This window comes from Gambusia affinis, linkage group LG06 (genome assembly GCF_019740435.1).
Source record: "Gambusia affinis linkage group LG06, SWU_Gaff_1.0, whole genome shotgun sequence".
Taxonomy (NCBI): Eukaryota; Metazoa; Chordata; class Actinopteri; order Cyprinodontiformes; family Poeciliidae; genus Gambusia; species Gambusia affinis.
In genome coordinates, this window is record NC_057873.1 from 9,242,606 (window position 1) to 9,256,850 (window position 14,245).

Below are 14,245 nucleotides of genomic sequence, written 5' to 3' on the forward strand. Positions count from 1 at the left end.
CAGTCGAGGCTTCACAGTCATCCCCTGCTGCTCTGCAGTTCAACCATGGAAAATCAAAAGAAAAGACACAGGAAGGTGAAGAAAAGGGTCTTTATTAATACACTCAGAACACAAATACAGCATTCTTCATTTTTTTATGCCAACTTTATAACTTCAACTCACACTGAACTTCCACCTATTCACATTTCAGTATTTGGGGATTCACTTATTTGGATATTTTTCTGTGGAAAACATCTTCAAGTTATTCATTGAAAACTATTCAAAATTATTTTATTTTTTTTTTGTAGAGAAATTCTAAAATATTTGAAATAAAATTTCAGGTGCAATTTTACTCAACATGGTATTTCCAAAGCAGTTGTTCAGTTTTTTTTAGTGCTGATTGGCAGTAACCCAAAGAGCAGAGATAAGGTTAGCATCTAGCAGGTTCATCTGAGCACATTAAGGCACATTTAGTGCTTGAACTATTAAAATTTGTACCCATAATAAGTTTTAGAAGGGGTCTAATGCATTTCTAGATTTTAATCCATTCACTGTAGGCTGCAGTACCTAACCTCTGCGAAAACTGGAGGTACTCTGTATTCATTTGCTTTATAAACACAGATAAATGTCACACAGTTTTTGCCAATCAGAACTATTTTTTTAATAATCTCCTCATTGAACAGTTCTTATTTCAATTAGAAACTCTTTCTGCTAACTTAATTTTGTAGTTTCTATAAATACTTACATTTGCGTCTTCTTTCAGTAACAACTTCAGCACCAAACTGTGTTTTTATTAGCTAGACCAAGTAGCTTCCCACTAGCTGGTAGTTCTAGTTCACTGTTGATTTTTCATTGGAGTTCCTGACTAGCAGATCATCGGTCAGGCAAGCTGACCAGCGTCCAATTCTCATCTCCAGTCAATTTGGTACTGCATCTCCACCATGATTAAGAGCATTGAATAAGCACATTTATCTGTCCTGGCCCTTTCTAAAATTTGAAAGGGCCAGGACAGATAAATGGTGCTATGTGTATTTAAAAGAGCAGCTTTATTCAAGAGACAGTTTTGATTTATCTCCCAAAAAATGTCCAGTGAAATTCTACATCCCAGGTTTGCTCTTTTTGATATGTATCAGCACACTCAGATTTAACCCCTGAACAAACAGTTTTTCAACATTATGTCACTTTGATTCATTTCTTCCAATAAAATCAGTTTTCTTTGCCTTTCTCACCCTTTAAATTGACAAGTAAAGGGCAGTCACTTAGATTTCCACAGTCCAGCTTTCCTGTCTGTGTTTCCACACAGCCGGAGCCACACACTGGCTTTTCTTTAACCAGATTATAGTGCATAGTGCACCTCATGTTCCATAAGACGGTGGCCTTCACTTCAAACGCCTTGCCACTCTAAAAGGATTACACAGGGGAAACTTTTATTGACTCAATGTGTCTTCACCCCCCTTACTTCACAGCTGGCTGCAGGTGTCACATTAACTGGCTGGCACAAAATTCTGTGGGGATCAAAAAGACCTGGAAACATGTTCTGTAACACACACACTCTCACCGACAGCTTATGCCGGGGGCCATCTGCACATAAGAGGCTCTTACTGGGCCGCAATACAGAGCCGAAGTGGTTTGAGTCAGCAGGAGTGCTTGTCTGTGGCCAATTTATGTACAGGATTTTCTACATCATTATTTTTACCCAAATACATAAAATTTCTTCCCACCCTGTGTAATTTGTTTGTGAGGTCAAAAAAAAAACAGAAGCGGAATAAAAGAATGGTAATGCTAGAAGCTTAAAGATTAGGAAGTTAGACTTTTTTGAATTCATGCAGTTTAAACACATCATTGTTCTGGTTCACAGTGATTTTACAAAGCAGCTATTGATCACGGGACATGACCTCTGTCAAAGTGCCCATTTCACAACTGATCTTTTTTTTTGCATAGCGCTAATCCAGAAACCCAAAGACACTTTATGGGATTCAAACAACATGACAAAATTACAAAACACAAAAGTACATCAAGCAAAATTATAAAAGCAAAATATGTCATATTAATGACAAAAAATTGTTAATTAATTGGTCTGTCTTTGAAAGAGATGTTGCTTGCTGGCTGATAAGCCACTAATAAAGTCACCTTGGTGTTGCTGAGCTGTACAATGATGCCACCTGATAAAGCCCACACAGTAGTGACTGGAAAAGAATCTGTTGTAATTAATTCTGAAAATTCCTTTAACTGTCTGATTACTTCAAAGTTCAGTTAAACAGAGGCAAGACCCTCGCATGCAATGCAATATCATTTTAGACATAATTTTGCCATAGCAATATGTGCACTTGTTCTATATATTTACATATATTTCAGAATTTTAACAAAAAAAAATTCATATTTGAGGAGTAAGAAAATCTGTTATTTTTGAATATTTAAAAAGCATCCAGAATACTATGTGATGCTGTCATGGTGGTGTAACAACTTCGAATTCCACCAAATGAGTCATTAAATGTTATGTAAATTAGTTATTTATTTTTATTAGTACCTGTTTGAAGTAGGAATCTTAATGCATTTTTGTGGTTGTTTATCCTTGATGTTTTCTATGCACACAGCTACATAGATTGCTCAATTTAAGAGAGAACTACCAATGCTAAATTTAACCGTACTCTCACCAGTGTCTTTCAGTAGTAACAAAAACATAACAAAATTCTCCACTCGCTCAGCTGCTATGTGCATTGTGTCCAAGCTGCAACCCAGAGCACCTCAGCAACAAAAATAACATAATCCACAATTTCTGCACCACTACATGCAGTGTCACTAGCAGGCCACTGTCTACAGTGATGGGCATGTGCTAGGCCTGTGTTGGAATAGGCCTCCCAGCTGTAGAGAAGTACCTCCAAATTGCACCACAAGCTGTTTGGCCAAAACAAGCTATTGTTTTGTACCTGTTTGGTTGTCAAGAACAATTGGTGTTGTCATATTTAGTAATGAGGCTGGTGGTGGAGAAGGAGGAGGACAAAACAAAACCATAGACTTATGGGGTTTTCTGTGTAATACAACAATAGCAGAACAACTCATAATGAAAAATCAAAAAAATCTCTGTGAACTTTAGAATGATGGATGGATGTATGTTTTTTTTTCCTTTTCACTACCCCCCCACTAACCCCCCACATGTATGATGCATATAGTATCATATATCAGATTGCGTTTTTTGGCAAATGTATGTATATGTAGAGTATTCTGCATCATAAGTTTTCTGCCAATACATACAATTTCTTCCCCTTCCATTGCATAACTTATGTGTATTAAAGAATATGTGAAACAAAAGGAAAAAATACTGTGTGATATTTCACAGACTGAAGTGAGTAGAAAAGCACAATGCACATTGTTCTGGTTCACAGTGATCTTGCAAAATTGTTCCAGTTTAGAGGGGCCATGGCTTGCTTTTAACCCTGTGTAAAAAAGAAAAAGCAAATCGTGATTGTACTTCTTCTGGGTCAAATTGCTAAACGTGGTGTGAGCAATTTATGTCAAAAGTATCATAGCAAAGATCAATCAATATTTCTTTGAATAGTAAAGAAATAGAAAAGAAATACAAGTCAGTTTCTTTGTATATCAAGGTAGACTTTGTCTAAGTCTAGTCCCTGAGAACTATCCTGCAACTTTTCAATGCCTCTTTTCTCAAACACACATGAATCAAATGGTTCCTCAACATCTTTTAGCTCTGTAGAAGCCTGGTAATGAGCCATTCATTAGATTCATGTGTGTAGAAGCAGGGATAAATCCAAAAGTTGTAGAATAGTAGATCTTGAGGACTGAACATAGTCACTCCCTGTATCAAGAAATCTTTATATGTAGGTTGGTCAATCTAAGTATAAACATTGATCAGAAATAAAAGCAGACTGAAATTGTTTCCTGCATAGTTTAAAACTATTGAGCCATTCACGTAATTGAGTAGCCCATTTCTCCATTAGGTATTATTAGGTCCTTACCCAATCATTTGACACTTTGCACTTACCTACCATTTTGAAATCTCAAACTGTTCAGACTCTTCAATTCTTCCCACCTAACAATTTCATTTTCCGAGTCTACATATACACGAGAAAAACTGAAAGCTGCAAATGCTGCGTCTCGAATTGCACATACAATAATGGACTGGGATAATGGCCCTCAAATGATCCAGAGAGAGCACATTTGTGACTATGTAGCCGTTTGATAAAGAGGGGTAATGATGGCTGGGGGCGATGGCTCCAAAAGTGCATATGCAGCTCCCAAATATCTACTCCTGGACATTTGGATGGATGCTTTTAGCTTTGTGCGAGCGTGAGCCTTAATGCAGGAAAACGCCTTCATCTCGCTTTTTGTTTTTCTAACTCATCCCTGGGGACAGCAGGAAGGCTGGCGGGGCACTGACTCTTTTTCCCTTCTCTCTGGAAGAAGAGCAAAACTCGCAGTAACATGGCAACATATTGATTAAATCAAAGGAACAAACTCAGACAGATTGCCTTTATTTTTGCATTCGTCTCAGTTTTAGCGACCCATCTCTAATGTGTGCTCTGAATCCAAAGGGAGGTGAGGTTGAGGAGGTTTGGATTTCAGCCAGCAAAGGTAAAAAACAAACTTGTAATAAAAGTATGACCTTTTGTCTCACAGCTTTCATATTGCTGGAGGATTAGAGAGGGGGAGATAGGAAAGAACTGCTCTGACAAAAGGCCATTGCATGCTGCAGTGCAAATAAAGAAAGGATTTTTACACATGTGCCAGCCCTTTGCCTCCTGTGAGTGTTTGTTTTTTTCTGTGAAGAACAAATTCTTAAAAGTTTATGTCTGCTTGTGCCAGGAGGTGAGGAATGTTTGCTCTGAGGTCTTCTGTTTACTGCAGCTACGATACTCACCATGTTTCTTTCAAGGGCACTGGTGCACTTGTTGTTTTGGATCTGTTAGGTAAAGAAGTTGCAAGGGCCTCATGTTATCGACACCACTGAACCTCCCAATTGGAGTGTTATGTTGACCACATGCACACAGTCATCAAGACACAAGGTACTAAGATCGTGGCCTAAATGCACAACCTGCTGGTGGGCGCAGAAGCAGCATGTATACCATGCAAACAAAGACACAATAACACAACTTTACACATTCACATACACCTAGAGACACAGCACAGGCTTTGAAGTTAAAAAGAATGAGGAGATCCAGCTTTATTTCACTCAGCCAAGAGTTACAATCAGCTCATCGTATATAAAACCAAAATTCAAACACAGCAGGTACAAAAAGGTCAAATTGTGGCCATCATACTAGCACATTAACTGCAAAGCTACCTTATATAAGTACAATTTTGTATGTTGAGTTGAAAACAGATACATCTGCTGTATAAAAACTATTATATTTTTTTTTTAAATCATTGTTTAATGCTAATCCAGACTAAACACTTTTGTTTCCAGTAAAAAGTATTTATTTGAACTAAAAGTCACAACAATCTTAGTGTTTTTTTAGTGTTTGGTAAAATTGCATAATGTCCTGTAGGACTTTGATCAAATATTTTGTTTATTACAATACCTTGGACCTCTTCTTCCAAATAGAAATGGTGCAACTGAGTCAGATTAGTAGGCTACACTTCTCTCATACATATTTTAGCTCCCCCTACACATATTCTGTGTGTAGGCTTGAGACGGGAACTTTTTGACGGCCACTCCAGCATATTGACTTTATTGAACTTAAACTACTCTGTAACTAATTTATTTGGTGAAGACAGAATGGGAAGACACCAGTCCCAATACTCCCACCACATGATGCTGCCAGCCCCTACGTTAGATTTTTTTTTTTTTGTGGATGATGGCACACTATCATCACCGTTAGCCAGCATCTACAAAATGTTTTGCTTTTGCTGAGCTTAAACCACACAGTTTTACCTAAATATTTTCTGTGGGACTCATAAGTCTTCTTCCTGTGTCTTGGTTGGACTTTGTCATGCTGTTGATACTTAGAAATTATTGTTAGAACATTTGGATATGGCATTTTCAAGCATATGAAAATTGTACCTTAGTAAAATCACTAAGCTGAATTTGAAATTAAAGAAAGTAATAATTTTAAGCTATCTTTTGCTCTTTTGGCATTTAGCAAAAAGGAAAAAAGAAAATTAAAAATTTATCCGAATGGCCTTTAGTCATAAATAATGTGAGAATTAAATTTTTTCGGTCTGTGTGTGTATATAATCAGATTTCAACTATATTTAGATTACTTTTATTGTTTGGAGTTTACTTTACACTGAATGTCCTCCAAACACAGCTCAGACCTGAAAGGACTGCAGAAGCAGACACAAAACAGGTCAGGGTGTTGTTGTCTGAGAGGAGCTACGATGGGCTCAATGTGACCCACGGGGTTTGGCAGGAACACATTTTGTTTTGCTCTGTGCTCAGGCTAATAACCCTGCTTATATTCAGCTCAAGTCTTTCTCAGATTTATTTAGTCACCTTGAGGAGCATTTAAGTGTGTCTTCTATTGACTTAATCGGTGCATTTAACTTTGCTGATGATTGAGTAGGTAAACAAACTGGAATTCCCTCTACACCTGCTTAAATAAATTGCCACAAATATGTGATTGAAAACATAATCATGCAATTAGGGATACCAAGAAAAGCATTGTTGCTAATTGTCTTCCTGGTTTGGAGAGAGTTGTAAGAAAAGCAGTTGAAACACTTGTCAAAACCTTTATGATGTTCAGACAAAGATTGTCAGTTTATTAAAGAGAAAGACAAATCAGGTAGGGTGTTGAGCTGTTAATATGTCATGATATTTATGTTACTGTCACCCAGGAGTCTTCAGTCAGAAGCCTCTTCATTCTTGTTGCAAGACTGACTGCTACTGGAGATTGTTCCTGCCCACTGCATCACCTCCCCTATGACTTTTAAAGATACTTGAATGATAGGAGTTAGGAGTCTACAACATTCTTTTTATTTTTAAAAATGCATTACTGCCAGTGTCAGCTACATTTTTATATTAAATGCATCAGCCTGTAGTTAAACAGATTTCAAGACCAAACTGGGGGATGCTACCTGTCTGGAGAAGTGATCTACTTGGAAGCTTTTAAATGTGATAAAGTTGTCTCCCTGCAGATGGTTCCTGTCAGCCTGCTCTCGTATAGGCACAAAGAAAGGACATACAGAGCATACAAGATTAGCATTTGCAAAGATCTCCAGGGTTTAAAGAAGACAGGGATCAGTGCGATGATGGAGTGGTGGAGAGCAAAAGCAAAAGCAGAGACGAGCCCCCCCTCCCCCGTACAGGGCAGAGCGGAGATGTTTCTGGTTGATTCGCAGTTACCCACTGATGAACGTCTCTGTGGCACTTTGAGCTGTGATGAGCTCCCAGCTTCCAGTTTGGCTGTAATTGTGTGCTGCGAGCAGTAATGCCTAGCTGTCTCTGCTACATTTACTTTTCATTATGCTGATGTATTCATCGCAGCCCCTTTTTCTTGACCTTATCAATCAGAGTTTAATTTCCTACAGACTTCTTTTTAATTACAACTGTTTCTCTTCCTCCCTGTTTCCCCTCTGGAGGTCTGTTCAGATTGCAGCATCAGCCTGGTTAGAGGTAGCTCTCACCAACACCACCACGGTGGCACATTGTCGCCTGGTCAGAGATTAATCCACCGTGATAGCGCCTCTGCCATGCTCAGAACCTCAAGTCAAATCCACGCCTCTTAGTTTAATTGGCAATGAAATGGCGGGGGATAGGCCCACTGACCTGCAGCTTGCTGTAAAGGGCATCGCAGCTCCAGAATTCTCTTTTCAGCTGTCACACAAACTGATTATATTAGCCTGGACAGGGGTAATAACTATATTCCTGTGATTAATTTGATTTCATGCACAGAAATTATTCTCTGGCCTGTGACTCCGGTCGTTTGTGAAAATGCAAAAATAGGGAGATACTAAAATATATGAATGATGCAATTTATTAATTTGGCAGCCACATGTTGGATAATATGGAACAGTTGAAGGGGTTAGAGTTGGAAACGCAGCATCTTTAGTCTGAAAATTAAGACAATTACCTAGGAATATCCAGGAACTCTTTTACTATAAAAGCCTTGGTATTTCAGTAATGGCTCAGCTCAACAGTGCTTTGTAAAATAATTCATACCCTCTGAATATATGAATACCTTATCAATTTACAATCCCAAAATTTAATTCAGTTTATGTGGATTATTATATAAAAAACTAACATTAAGTAGTGTATAATTGTGAAGTGGAATGAAATTATATGTGGTTCTAAAACACAAATTAAAATATGAAGAAATTGTGGTGTACATTTCTATCCCCATTCTTTTGCTCCTTTACCCACAAATAAAATCTAGTGCAACTAATAATCGTAATAGGGAAAAGTGTTTAGTATTCACTCAGGGTCAGATTTATGCGTAAAACAAAAAAAAAAAAAAAAAAAGAAGTTATTACTTTGATTTTAAAAACATGCATTACTTTTGGTGGCCTGCCACGTAATAGTCTAGTAAAAGACGTTAACATTTATGGTTGTATGTGAAAAAAACTAGAAAATGTTGGTATGGATGCTTTAACTATGCGCAGTCAATAAGCAAACACAGCAACTTAGTTTAGTATATTTTATCCCATCTCCTCACCCTCCCTACTTGTTGCACACAATTATATGTTTAATTCAAGTTTTGGCATGAACATGCAAAATTCATTTAACACCTAAGCAGGCCACATTCACCCAGACAGATGTGAGGTTTCTCAAGACGGCAGCGAATTGACCTCCCTCCATTCGCAGGTTATCGCATGCCATTTACTGACTGCTTTTAGCAGCTGTGCAGGTTGTGTACTTTTTGAAATTGGGGTCACTCGTCTTGGACTGAGTTTTTTTTTAAGCATTCATTCCATTAGAGTCTTTCTTGAGGTAAAACAATAGATGAGCATCACAGGTATAAATCAAAACATGTAAAGGGCAAATATAAAATGATAAAATCTTTATTTCAATCATGTGACAAAGCAATTGTCAGAAGAGAAAAATAAAAGACAGATAAGAAAATTAAAATTTTCTTATCAGTTCAGTTCAGCCTGGAACGTAGAGTCCAAATATTTACCACATTGAAAATGTTTACTTTACATTTAGTGTGCTAAAGACATTTAGCAAACAAAGCAAAGCTGAGAAGTGGAGTTTCTTGGAGTCTAACAGCAGAGAGTGATGTTACTTTGGTATTGATTAGAGGATTTATCAAGTTCAGTTTTGATTCAAGTTGCCATGGTTTTCCATGTAGCTAATCACTTAATGTCAGGGCATTAGCTTCGGGTTCAAATGTGATAAGCTGCAGCGACGCTTCCACTGGGAATCTCGGCAACTGATGGTCTCCACCCATCATCCCACCCTCTCATTCTTGCCTCCTCGACCTCCAACGGCCAGACATTATTCTAAGACGAAAGAACAGATCATCCATTTTCCCGTAATGACTCAGGGCCAGGTCTCCGGCTGTCAGTACATGAACCCAATTCTGTTCTCGAGGTTCCGCTACGTATGTCTTCCTGGTGACTGGTTGAGCTGTGGCTGTGGGTGTGGGGGTAGGGTTCACATGTGGGTGGGACCTCATCTTGATGCCGTGGCGATTACCGGCGGCAGACTGCTTTATTGCTCTCATCACTCCTGATGAAAAACCATTTTATCCCACACACATAGAGAGCAGCAAGGCTTTAAGTTGTGATTAGCTTGCAGTTGCAAAGCAGCTTGGTCATGCTGACTGATGGCCCCGCAAAAGGGGCGCTAATTAGTGATGTTGATTTTTCTGTTGGTGATCTTTCTCTTATGACATCTAAGAAAACAGGTATTCAGATATTCTTTGTTGTATTGAAGGTGCAATTGCTTTCAGAATTTATTTCATAATTCAGAACACAACCTTCAGGTCTGTCTGACACCGCTAAGTAGAGAGAATGAGAGGCACATGAAGCATCACAGATTACAAGGTCAGCGGGAATCCTTGGCTGTGACTATGGTGAAAAGGCTCTTCAGTCCTCATGACTCCCAATTACTCATAGTGCTCAGTCTCATAGCGTGTTTTTCAAATTTAGTGGAACTTTGCTATTGACACAAATGAGAATTTCAGTTCACAATGGGCTTTTTAATTTTTTAATTTTTTGTATTTTGATAAACACTTAATGGCTACTTTGTTAGGTTGTTGCCAATCACATCAGAACAAATGCATTATCCATATTAAAGCCAACTTGCTGAAATTCACATTCAGGAATTTTGAATGTGGCATGTCGTTTGTTAGACAGACTGATCTGGTATTTACATTCCTCGCCTTAACTTAATCTTATACTTATTTTATTTCAGGAATGACCCTGTGCAGAGAAAATAGCTGGTGAGGAGCACTTGTGTGGATAAAAACACTTTAATTGTAAACAGGCTGTCCAGGCTTGAGATTAAATGAATGCCAAATAAGTAGTCATTACAGCTACAGAAAACTCTGAAAGGACTATATTTTGATTTCTGAAGAAGGTGAGCGACAGACGCAGAATATTGTAAAAACTGAGGCTACAGTTTATACAAGTTCACCAGGCTATGTTCACACAGCAGGCGAATGTAACCCGAATCATCTTTTTTGTCCATATGTGACCTATATCTGACTTTTGATCTTAATCCTGATCTTTTCACCTCCATAAAAATTCCCATTTGTGTCACCTTCAAATATGGTACTGATTCGGATACATATGTGGTACGTATATGGTAGCAGGAGGCAGACACTGTAAATCCTGACTTAAACAGTGGTATGAAAATTATTAATTTACAGTGCGACACATCACAGTCACACCTGTCCTGGCTCTGACTGCACATCAAAACAGACTTTTCTATTGAAGTTGCTGTCAATTCTCCACAAAAGGGTATTTTTTTTATAGTTTTGCTTTCTTACAATTAGCTTCTTTGGGTCATGATCTTGTGACAATACTGAAATACTTTAAAGTGATCCATAGACGTTGACACCCATTATAACGTCAATAAACAGTGCAATGCTGTGTAATATCAACAGTGCTCTTCATCGCATGTGATTCACTTTAGGATTGTTAACCACTCACAGAAGTCTTTGGTCATATTTAACTAGTGGTATGAACAATCATGAAAAAAAAGTCAGATTTAACTAGAAGTCAGATTTGAGCATTAAGATCTGCTATATAAATTTCAGCCAAAAATATTCAGACAATAGATTGTTGTGTAAACATAAAAACATCCATCCTGTTTAGTATCAAACAGAACATGCTGTCTTTTGCACCGTAGCTTTATCACCAAGATATTTCTCTCCATTACACACTCAAAACTCATGATTATCCTCACTGTTTTATCAAACTAATGAATATTAATCACTTTCTAATATACTAGTGAATGATCTCCTCCGACTATATCAGTACTGTTAGTCACGCTTTCTTGGCTGTCCCTCATGAATATGGAGTCTTCCGGTGTTCATGTGAGAAAATGTGTTTCTCACTTTTCCCTGGTTCTGTGTTGTCATGAAATTGCTGTCACAAACCGTCTTTCTAAAGTCTACAGAATAGTTATCTATTGTGCTTACAATGGATATCAGGTCATTTGTGTAAGCAGCACTACGAGTTACTGGGTTGCACAAAAAATATTCAATTGACATCAGTAACTCACAGGCTTATCAGCTGTTGGTGATTACTATTGTCATTGGCAAATGTTTTCATATATTGTCAATGCAATCTTTGGAAAAATTTAAATTAAAAATCTAACCCTTAAAAGTAGTTTTTTTTTTTACTTTCTGACTTCCAAAGCCTCTCACATAACTGTGGAGGAAATCTTTACAATACTACCTTAACTCATTGAGAGTTGCTGGTATATGTTTGTACACAGTTTTCCTGAGGTTTCACTGTAGCATTTTAATTTGATTAAGGTCTGGACTTTAACTATTCCTTTGCAGTACCTTGGTCCTTTTGCAGGCATTTTGTTGTAGTTTTGCTTCTGTGCTTGGGATCATTTTATTTTTCATGAACCAGTTTCAGCTAAGACAATACTTGGTTTCTGACAATTGGCCCATCTTCTTTCCCCCCCAGTAGAAAGTTCAACAGGCTCTATTTCATTAAGTAGTACTTCTGAGCTTTGAGTAGTCATAATATTTACCAATACTACTACCATTACTGTATATATTTCCTTATTTGAAAGCTGCAGTTACCTGAATCAATTCTCAACTCTATAAAGCTACTCGCCCACAGCAAAAAGAAGAAAAATCATACTTATTTCCATTTGAACTGACCAAAATAATTATAGAAACTGAAATCTGTTAAGTTGAATAAAATTTGTTTGCTTTCTTTTATATTTGTCTTCACAGATCTAAATCACAGAAGGAAGTGTTCTTAGTTAAATACAAATAAGACTTTAACCATAAATTATTTATAGGTTTTGTGATCCGACTGGTATTTGGGCAGTGACATCGTGCAGATATTTAAGCTAAACTAAAGTAACATAATTCAGGGATAACATGCAGTAGCAGGTAATGTGCAGCAGCAAGTTGGTTTTTAGATACTTTCATTGTCCCATTGAAAGTGGGGGATGTTTTGTGACTTTTGTTCTTCTAATTTATTCAAAACCGCACATTTTAGCACTTGCGTTGATTTTACTGACATGCAGAGCATAGCTGAAGTGGTCTGTAACAATTGCTGCTTGATTTAAACCTAGAGAGAGTCCACTTCTTATTTTTTCCTGTCGTTGAATGGGGAGTAATTATTGTTTTTGCGCTTTAGTCCTGAATCTCAGGGGAACCAAAATTACAGCTTTGCTTTGTCATTTCTGATCCTTCAACTCACTTGACATTTACAGAGTCAAACAATTTGTTGCAATTTCTTTTTTCTCTTTCTTCTTTTCTGGTCAAGTATAATAACATTATAGAAGTGAAAATATTCTCTGTTTGTTCTCTTTATGCTTCTTTCTGCATTGAATGAAAGATGGTGGAGAAGTGGCTAGTGCTTGTACAACACCGCACACTCCAAAGACTGATAAAGTGCCCTAAAACATTAAGCCTTTTAGTATTTATACTACTTTATGTCCTTAAACTCTGGAATTAATTGCTTTGAAGTATCACAAAATTTTCATTTAAAACAGCTAAGGAGCACTAAAGACAGACAAAACAATATGTCCTCCTAAGATCAAAGAAGCTGAGATAAGTTGAGTGCAATGAAACTATTGATCTGTGTTAAGGTGTGTTTTCTTAGGGCTCATTTGTTGCTTTCTGTGTCCACAGTGAACAAACACAAGCCCTGGATAGAGACATCCTACCATGGAGTGATAACTGAAAACACTGATGTTGTTCTGTTGGACCCTCCACTGGTTGCCCTGGATAAAGACGCCCCCATCCCTTATGCAGGTAGGTTACATTTCACCATCCACTCGGCAACATGGACTAACTGGTCTCCCCTAGAGGCCAGTCAACAATGACTGAAAAGTTAATCCTCAAACGGAAGCATCGCTGCAGGATTTATTTACACCAGAGATAAAAGCCACATAAAGCTGTCTTGTGAAATCCCTGAATGAGTCTGAATAGATATGCTGCATCCTCATATACTTTTTGTTTGTTTTACACTGGACTGTACCGATTTAATTTTAATCCAATAGTTCTGAGTAAACACCACGTGCAAGACTCTCTTTTTTTTTTTTCTATGTAATGTTGCCCATATAAGCCCCTCTGGTGACTGAGGAAGCTGTGAGGAAAAAAAAACCAAACCCTTGTATAACCGGATTAGATTCTTTTCACTTTGTGGCCATTCCAGCTCATCTAAAGGGTGCCAACCTTTGCGGGGGGGGGGATGCCTGCTGGAGGCTACTGGCTTGCCCAGTAGTTCCCTTCTCCCGCCAAGCCACTAATGTGGCCAGAGCCACTGCAGGGGGCTGCTGCCCTCTCACAGAGACCCTCAAGCTTAGCTGGCTTGTAGGACGTATTAATGGTTGAAGTGAAGGAGAGATTGTGCACTGCGCACACAAATGTGAATGTGTGCGTGCTTGTGAGAACATGTTTTGCATTGGTTACAAATGCGCACGTGCGTATATATGTATGTGAGTGTGATTGTGTGTGCATTGTGGCCGGAGGGGTTTGCTGGCATAGCCACCCTACAGGGAGGAAAAGAGAGAATGATGTGGTCGGTGGGAGTAGCTGGCTGACCAGTACATGCCCTCTAGCTCTCAATAGACTGATGGCTACACATGGAGATGGTACGTGCACCTGCATGCATGGCTTCACACAGGCATTTTCCTACATACTCAGATCAGGCTTTGCATATAAACATT

The 14,245-nt window shown here is 38.2% G+C and overlaps 1 protein-coding gene across 2 annotated transcripts in view; it reads left to right on the forward strand.

Moving 5' to 3' along the window:
- The window catches only part of LOC122832660 (calsyntenin-2-like), a 266,537-nt gene that overhangs the window by 92,339 nt on the left and 159,953 nt on the right, over positions 1-14,245 (forward strand). Inside the window, exon 2 of one of the 2 annotated variants that reach the window (XM_044119639.1) lies at positions 13,206-13,328. In XM_044119639.1, the coding sequence (XP_043975574.1) occupies positions 13,206-13,328 (123 nt within the window). Of the gene's footprint in view, positions 1-13,138; positions 13,329-14,245 lie in introns of those variants that run through there. The other variant, XM_044119638.1, reaches the window with a different exon arrangement.